The following is an 8,941-nucleotide window of genomic DNA, read 5'->3' as shown; positions in this document are numbered from 1 at the left end:
TTCAGGATCAGGAGCTAGGTGACTTGCTCAAGGTCACATAGGAAATCTGTGGCAGAGCCTGGAATTGACTCCAGATCTCGAGTCCTCATCCAGTGCTTTAACCACAAGACCATTTGATTCAGAAATGAATGAGAAACAGGGGGAGTTGTTTGAGGATGGGAGTAATATTTCTGGAGAAAGAGCACAGGCTTTTTCATTGTACTCAAGTGACTGGCTCTAGGCATGACAACATTAAAATGAGAGTTAAAAGGAAGCAAAAAAAATTTTAAGTTAACATTTTGTATCTTCTTTGTAGCCAAATTTTGACTCTGATAATGTGGAGCACTGGATCAAGGTAAGGTCATTTGCAAATGAACTTGTGAAACAGAAAAGTAATTGAGTCAGGGAATATGCAGGCTCAGTGGGATGGAAGTGGGACAGAAAGCCTTTCAGTCTTATGTTTGCATCCAGTTCAGGTTGACTGTGCCAAAAATTTGTACCATCTGATAATTGATTGATGGATTCTAGGGAGTAAATTGATGGCTGTCTGGTTTCCTTATGTCTACAACACGCTGTCCACCATCACGGCTGGTAATCATCAACATACCAATGCTTATAACTTAATTACATATAAATCAAGTATCTTCAGACATGTCAAAGGTAATAAGTCCATGAGAAATGCTAAGTTTCAAAAGAGAGCAAATTTTTGTGGATATTCAAATTCATATTCCATATTCCCTTTTGTTATGATCCTGTTAGTACTGGGTTGAACCTCTGAATACTTGGATAAGATGCAGCCAGGAAAAATTCGCTAACTACAGGATGTGGTGTTGATGATTCAGTAGATGGTACTGTTCATTTAGAGCCCATACTATGCCAGTCCCTGGCAAGATGTACAAGGTCTCTGTGCTACTGGTGGTGCCTTCTTTTGTGTGAAATGTAAATTTGAGGTCCAGACTGCTAGCAATCGTTAAAAAATCCGGTGAAACCGTTTGCAAGACTGGGTGTTAAACTCAAGTATCCTGGCCAAATTCCAGTTTGGTAATTACAGTCTGCCTTCCTGCATTTTCCCAGCAATTAGACCTGCTTACAGTATTCTGTACATCCTATCCTGCCCTCTTGTGAAGTAGTGCTGTGAATTGCCAAACAGCTGCCACATTCCAGGTGACAGCACTTGCAGGATAAGAGCTCCCCTTAACATTTTGGCATGGGCTTATGAAACACGGATCTGTGTGCGCCAGCCCCACTTATAACACATCTCTGTTCCCTGTTAACACACTGCTATGCTCAAAGGCAGCCTCAGACTTTGGGGGAGTGATTTCATGATTGTTTAGGACGTGCTTTGTTATAAAAAGCACGTGTGAGAGTGTTTACGACCTTCTGCTATAGGAGTAAAACTCCACTGTGCTTGTTTCCTCAATCCTATTGATTGATTTATGTTTTCAATGCTATCTTCACAAGGTCTAGAAATGCATTATTTTAAAAAACAAAAGCCAACATTTTCTGCTACAGTTTGAGCTCCTCGAACACAGAGAAGCCTGCAGCCTGGGGGTCGGTGGGGGCCTCTGGCCAGCTCAAACCACAGAGAGTGAAATGTTCCTTAGATACAATCTCTAAAGCCCTTTGTCCTTTTTCAGGGTGAAAGGTGCTGTATTGATTCAAGACTAACTATTCATTTTCAGTGATCTGAGCACACACAATGAAGGATCAGAAGATTTTATTTAATCCCCCCCATTATTTATCTTAAAAACAACCAAATGCGATGTGCCTAGATCTATCTATCCTCTGTCCCAAACAAATCCACCACAGCCTCTGGACTGAAAACAAACCTCAGAAATTTCCACCCCATGGGGTAACATTTTTGGAAAGTTATAAGCATCTAAGGACAGAATCTGATCACGTAAGCACTATCTCAGCCTCATCAATAGCATCATGCCCATGTAGTAATGCTTAGGGCCTCAATCCTATATACATGGATGAACCTTATTTCATGCAGCTCCTTCTTCAGTCAGTGGTGCTCTGCACACATGCAGGGGTCCACTCCTCCAGAGTATCTTACAGGATCAGGACTTGGAATCTGTAGTGTTTGACACTGAGTATGTGCAAGTTATAAGAAATGTTTTTCTTCCCTTATTTATTTTTAAAGCGAGTGGAACAAGCCTCCGAGTTTGCCGTTTCTGAAGCTTTTTCCCTTAAAAAGTCAGCTTATCCTCAAAGGCCACGTGGTCCTGTGGTGGATCTGGAAACAGTAGAGCAGCTGCAGGATCACGATGAGGCTTATGCAGAAGGTGAGTTTGAATAGCACCAGCCCAGAGCTGCTTGAAGGGACTCTGTGAAATCCAACTGGAGTAATGGGCTGAAATTGTGTGTTTTACAGGAGGTGGGACTAGATGCCCTAAATGGTCTCTTAAAAATCTATGAACAAGGGTATGTCTACACTACGAAATTAGGTTGAATTTATAGAAGTCGGTTTTGTAGAAAGCGTTTTTATACAGTCAATTGTCTGTGTCCCCACACAAATGCTCTAAGTGCATGTAGTTGGCGGAGTGTGTCCACAGTACCGAGGCAACCATCGACTTGTGGAGCATTGCACTGTGGGTAGCTATCCCACAGTTCCCACAGTCTCTGCTGCCCATCTGAATTCTGGCTAGAAATCCCAGTGCCTGATGGGACTAAAACATTGTCACGGGTGGTTCTGGGTACAAATCATCAGGCCCCCCTTCCCTCCCTCCCTCCGTGAAAGCAAGGGCAGACAATCGTTTTGCGCCTCTTTTCTTGAGTTACCTGTGCAGACGCCATACCATGGCAAGCATGGAGCCCGGTCAGCTCACCGTCACCGTATGTCTCCTGGGTGCTAGCAGACGTGGTACTGCATTGCTACACAGCAACAGTTTATTGCCTTTTGGCAGCAGACAGCGCAGTATGACTGGTAGCCATCATCGACGTAGTCCAGGGTGCTCTTTTAACTAACCTCGGTGAGGTCAGGGGCGCCTGGGAAAACATGGGAGTGATTCAGCCAAGTCATTTCCCTTTTAAGTTTAGTTTCATGGCGATTCAGTCCTACCGGCAGTGCACTGTCTTTTAATCTGCAGCCAGCAGAAGACGATGGCCAGCAGTCATACTGCACCGTCTTCTACCAAGCACCCAGGAGATGACGATGGCTAGCGGTCATACTGCACAGTCTGCTGACAGCAAGATGTATAAAGATAGATGAAGTGGATCAAAACAAGAAATAGACCAGATTAGTTTTGTATTCATTTTCTCCTCCCTCCCTCCGTGAGATCAATGGTCTGCTAAACCCGGTTTTGAGGGGGCCATTCTGTTTCTCGCAAAGCCATCCCCTTTGTTGATTTTAATTCCCTGTAAGCTATGTCGTCAGTCACCCCTCCCTCCGTCAGAGCAACGGCAGACAATCGTTCCGCGCCTTTTTTCTGTGCAGACGCCATACCATGGCAAGCATGGAACCCGCTCAGATCACTTTGACAATTAGGAGCACATTAAACACCACACAAATTATCCAGCAGTATATGCGGCACCAGAACCTGGCAAAGCAAAACCGGGCGAGTAGACAACGTCAGCGATGAGGACATGGACACAGACTTCTCTCAAAGCACAGGCCCTGGCAGTGTGGGCATCATGGTGCTAATGGGGCAGGTTCATGCGGTGGAACACTGATTCTGGGCTTGGGAAACAAGCACAGACTGGTGGGACCACATAATGTTGTGTGTCTGGGATGATTCCCGGTGGCTGTGAAACTTTTGCATGCATAAGGGCACTTTCATGGAACTTTGTGACTTGCTTTCCCCTGCCCTGAGGTACAAGAATACCAAGATGAAAGCAGCCCTCACAGTTGAGAAGCAAGTGGCGATAGCCCTGTGGAAGCTTGCAACACCAGACAGCTACCGGTCAGTCGGGAATAAATTTAGAGTGGGCAAATCTACTGTGGGTGCTGCTGTGATGCAAGTAGCCAACACAATCAAAGATCTGCTGATATGAAGGGTAGTGACCCTGGGAAATGTGCAGGTCATAGTGGATGGCTTTGCTGCAATGGGATTCCCTAACTGTGGTGGGGCCATAGACGGAACCTATATCCCTATCTTGGCGCCAGAGCACCAAGCCGGCAAATACATAAACCGCAAGGGGTACTTTTCAATAGTGCTGCAAGCACTGGTGGATCACAAGGGACGTTTCACCAACATCAGCGTGGGATGGCCAGGTAAGGTACATGACGCTCGCATCTTCAGGAACTCTGGTCTGTTTCAAAAGCTGCAGGAAGGGACTTTATTCCCAGACCAGAAAATAACTGTTGGGGATGTTGAAATGCCTATAGTTATCCTTGGGGACCCAGCCTACCCCTTAATGCCATGGCTCATGAAGCCATACACAGGCAGCTTGGACAGTAGTCAGGAGCTGTTAACTACAGGCTGAGCAAGTGCAGAATGGTGGTAGAATGTGCATTTGGACGTTTAAAAGCGTGCTGACGCAGTTTACTGACTCGGTTAGACCTCAGCGAAACCAATATTCCCATGGTTATTACTGCTTGCTGTGCGCTCCACAATATCTGTGAGAGTAAGGGGGAGACGTTTATGGCGGGGTGGGAGGTTGAGGCAAATCACCTGGCCGCTGGTTACGCACAGCCGGTGCTACCAGGGCGGTTAGAAGAGCACAGGAGGGCACGGTGCGCATCAGAGAAGCTTTGAAAACCAGTTTCATGACTGGCCAGGCTATAGTGTGAAAGTTCTGTTTGTTTCTTCTTGATGAAACTCACCCCCCCCCTTGGTTCACTCTACTTCTCTGTAAGCTAACCACCCTCCCCTCCTCCTTCGATCACCACTTGCAGAGGCAATAAAGTCATTGTTGCTTCACATTCATGCCTTCTTTATTAATTCATCACAGAAATAGGGGGATAACTACCAAGGTAGCTCAGGAGGGGGCGTGGAGGAGGGAAGGACAAGGCTACACAGCACTTTAAAAGTTTAAAACTTATTGAATGCCAGCCTTCTGTTGCTTGGGCAATCCTCTGGGGTGGAGTGGCTGGAGGCCCCCCCACCGCGTTCTTGGGCATCTGGGTGAGGAGGCTATGGAACTTGGGGAGGAGGGCAGTTGGTTACACAGGGGCTGCAGCGGCGGTCTGTGCTCCTGCTGCCTTTCCTGCAGCTCAGCTATATGCTGGAGCATATTAGTTTGATCCTCCAGCAGCCTCAGCATTGAATCCTACCTCCTCTCATCACACTTCCGCCACCTTTCAGCTTCAGCCCTCTCTTCAGCCCACCACTTACTCTCTTCAGCCCGCCACCTCTCCTCCCGGTCATTTTGTGCTTTCCTGCACTCTGACATTGTCTGCCTCCACGCATTTGTCTGTGCTCTGTCAGTGTGGGAGGACAGCATGAGCTCCGAGAGCATTTAATCGCGAGTGCGTTTTTTTCGCCTTCTAATCTTCGCTAGCCTCTGGGAAGAAGATCTTGTGATCCTTGAAACACATTGCAGCTGGTGGAGGGAAAAAAAAGAGACAGTGGTATTTAAAAAGACACATTTTATAGAACAATGGGTACATTCTTTCATGGTAAACCTTGCTGTTAACATTATATACATAGCACACGTGCTTTCATTCCAAGGTTGCATTTTGCCTCCCCCCAGCGCGTGGCTAACAGCGGGGAACATTTCTGTTCAGTTACAGGCAAACAGCCCAGCAGGAACGGGCACCTCTGAATGTCCCCTTAAGAAAAGCACCCTATTTCAACCAGGTGACCGTGAATGATATCACTCTCCTGAGGATAACACAGAGAGATAAAGAACAGATGTTGTTTGAACGCCAGCAAATATACACTGCAATGCTTTGTTCTACAATGATTCCCAAGTACGTGCTACTGGCCTGGAGCAGTAAAGTGTCCTACCATGGTGGACGGAATAAGGCTGCCCTCCCCAGAAACCTTTTACAAAGGTTTTGGGAGTACATCCAGGAGAGCCGCGAATGCCAGGGCAAATTAATCATTAAACATGCTTGCTTTTAAACCATGTATAGTATTTTATAAGGTACACTCACCAGAGGTCCCTTCTCTGCCTGGCGGATCCAGGAGGCAGCCTTGGGTGGGTTCGGGGGGTACTGGCTCCAGGTCCAGAGTGCGAAACTGTTCCTGGCTGTCGGGAAAACCGGTTTCTCCGCTTGTTTACTGTGAGCTATGTTCCTCGTCCCCAAAACCTGCTTCCATGTTGCCTCCATGTCCATTGAACAACACAAACAACACGGCTGGGGTAGTGGTGGCTGAACCCCCTAAAATGGCACGCAGCTCATCATAGAAGCAACATGTTTTGGGCGCTGACCCGGAGCGGCCGTTCGCCTCTCTGGTAGGCTTGCCTCAGCTCCTTAAGTTTCATGCGGCACTGCTTCGGGTCCCTGATATGGCCTCTGTCCTTCATGTCTTGGGAGATTTTGACAAATGTTTTGGCATTTCGAAAATTGGAACGTAGTTCTGATAGCATGGATTCCTCTCCCCATACAGCGATCAGATCCCGTACCTCCTGTTCGGTCCATGCTGGAGCTCTTTAGTGATTCTGGGACCCCATCATGGTCACCTCTGCTGATGAGCTCTGCATGGTCACCTGCAGCTTGCCATGCTGGCCAAACAGGAAATTGAAATTCAAAAGTTCGTGGGCCTTTTCCTGTCTACTTGGCCAGTGCATCTGAGTTGAGAGTGCTGTCCAGAGCAGTCATAATAGAGCACTCTGGGATAGCTCCCAGAGGCCACTACCGTCTAATTGTGTCCACAGTACCCCAAATTCAACCCAGCAAGGCCGATTTCAGCGCTAATCCCCTTGTCGGCGGTGGAGTAAGGAAATTGATTTTAAGAGCCCTTTAAGTCGAAAAAAGGGCTTCATTGTGTGGACGGGTGCAGGGTTAAATCGATTTAATGCCGCTAAATTCGACCTCAACTCCTAGTGTAGACCAAGGCTAATTTTATTTGATCTTTTTCATTCCCATGGATGCTTCCCCTCCCCCCAAATTAATAAGTGTTCCCTGTGTAATGTTGCATCCCAAACCCTGCAGAACTACAAATCTGAAACTTAAATGTCTATAAGCAAAAGGGAAACTGACTTCAATTATTTCTGTTGTCCAAAGTGAAGGAAATGCAAAAGCTAAACTGACGGGGCCGGGGGGGAGAAGAGTTGGAAGCAAATTGGAGTTTTATATATATTATTTTGCAGCACCTAAAAATGTTCTAGAACAAATAGAAAGACAAGGTCTCTCAGAGTTCATTCTAATAAATTCAAAGTCAGTTCTTTCACTTGTAATAATATGAGGCACTATTAATAGCACAGATGAATAAGTCTGTCTACACTCAGATTTCTGTATATAATGTCAAATGTCTCTCACAGATGGAGCTAACTCTCTGTAAGTGTCTGAAATATGGAAGATGCCTCCTTTTTTTCTTCCCCTGCCTTTGTATCAGTGTTCCGGAACTGCCTGTAAGCCTTTTATCTATGCCCCACAATTATAATACATAAGAATATTGATTATTTGCAGCACCCCACCATGTTAAGAAGCATACTGATAAGGAAAGCGTGAAAGCTCCTTTACTCCAAATATGAGGAGTCTGCACTCTCTTGTCCAAGAATGACACAGCCTCAACAAGACAAACTGACTTCTGCTTTTCTTATTGAATAAACTTTGTTGTTGTTGCTGTTAAATTGGGCTAATTATAGACTGATAAAAGGACTTGAAAGGGATTAAAAAGCCTCAGTTTGTCTTTTTTTGAACCTTTTTAGAATATTTAAAGAAGCCTAAAAGGGAAATTTTTGGTGGTGGTGGTCTGTTTTTTTTAAAAGGTTGCTTATACTTTTCCTAAGAAATATCTGGAAGGCTAAGTTATATCCTCCATGATTTTTATTGTATAACTTAGGTGCAGTACCAGAGAGACTTGGAGTGAGTGCTTTCTTAGTTCTCAATTAAAGGAGTAGGATTTTGTATTTAAAAAAAAAATTCTTCCAACTGTTTGTCAGGCATTTGAGTTAACCAAGTATTAGCAAAAAACCATGGCCACATTCCTACAAACAGACTTACATATGGTTTTGATTTTATGCCAATATGTAGTCCTGTTGAGGCTACATGTATGCATTTGCAGGATCAGGGCCGGAGTGAAAAACCAAATGTTTTAAGGCGTCAGTTCCACTTGATCAATGAATTAGGTTTCACCTTATTGGTATCCGATGTCATGATCGTAATAGTTCTCTGGACAACAAGAGAGTCTTGCAGGAAAAACAGACTAGACAATTTCTAATGTATGTAACACAGAGAAATAAAAAACCCCTCCACCTTTCAAGCCTATTCACATATCAAGAATGGGAGAGGTGGGGAAGCACCAACCCAATGAGTTTTTCCTTTACAGATCACACTTCAGTCATTTTAAACAAACTGCATAGCACGTTGCATAACAATCCCAAGAGGACAGAGTCTTGCCATCTTACACTTACTATAATATTTCCAATCCTAGTAAAACCTTTTATCACCATAGCCCAGGAGCTGCTCAATGATTGGATGAATTCCAAACTGAGACTGGAGTTAGAAAGTGACCATGAAGAGAATGTTGGAGATAATGCTGCTGAAGAGGCCCCTGCTGGGTTTGTGAAGTACGAGAGGTTTGATGGTGAGAACACAAAACATTTTTTAACTTATTATTTGGGGATTATTATTAGTGTTTGGGGATAACAGTGGTTAGTTCGTAGGCTTGAAAGGCAGGAGTCATGTACATACCAAGGTAATAGTCTCCTTAGGAACAACCAGAGTCAGTAGAGTCCTTGGTTTTTCCCAGCTCTGACATTAATTTGCTGTGTGACATTACAGAAATAAGCCTCAAAATCTTTGTGCTTCATTTTCTCCTTATGTAAAATGGAGTTAATATTTCCCTAACTCAGAAGGGCGAAAGGCTTGTAAGATTTGTGCAACAGTTTGAGATCCTTAGATGCA

At 45.0% G+C, this 8,941-nt stretch overlaps 2 protein-coding genes across 6 annotated transcripts in view; one reads left to right on the top strand and one right to left on the bottom strand.

The window, feature by feature from the left end:
* The window catches only part of CCDC191 (coiled-coil domain containing 191), a 38,093-nt gene that overhangs the window by 1,391 nt on the left and 27,761 nt on the right, over positions 1-8,941 (top strand). For both annotated transcript variants that reach the window (XM_048817857.2, XM_048817868.2), the window contains exons 2-4: positions 296-334; positions 2,126-2,267; positions 8,490-8,621. In XM_048817857.2, coding sequence (XP_048673814.2) covers positions 296-334; positions 2,126-2,267; positions 8,490-8,621 — 313 coding nt within the window. The remainder of the gene's footprint in view (positions 1-295; positions 335-2,125; positions 2,268-8,489; positions 8,622-8,941) is intronic.
* The window catches only part of ZDHHC23 (zDHHC palmitoyltransferase 23), a 47,180-nt gene continuing 42,895 nt past the window's right edge, over positions 4,657-8,941 (bottom strand). For 2 of the 4 annotated variants that reach the window (XR_007352464.2, XR_007352465.2), the window contains 2 exons: positions 6,023-6,594; positions 5,418-5,466 (listed from right to left, as the gene is read on the bottom strand). Coding sequence is in view for 2 of the 4 variants with exons in the window: in XM_048817936.2 (XP_048673893.2) it covers positions 5,383-5,466; positions 6,023-6,117 (179 nt within the window). In the remaining 2 variants the exon portion in view is untranslated. Of the gene's footprint in view, positions 5,467-6,022; positions 6,595-8,941 lie in introns of all 4 variants that reach the window. The other 2 variants (XM_048817936.2, XM_048817960.2) reach the window with 2 other exon arrangements.

Source organism: Caretta caretta, chromosome 1 (assembly GCF_965140235.1).
Source record: "Caretta caretta isolate rCarCar2 chromosome 1, rCarCar1.hap1, whole genome shotgun sequence".
NCBI classification, from domain to species: Eukaryota; Metazoa; Chordata; order Testudines; family Cheloniidae; genus Caretta; species Caretta caretta.
Note: the sequence above shows the minus strand (reverse complement) of the source record. Positions and strands in the feature narration are given on the sequence as shown.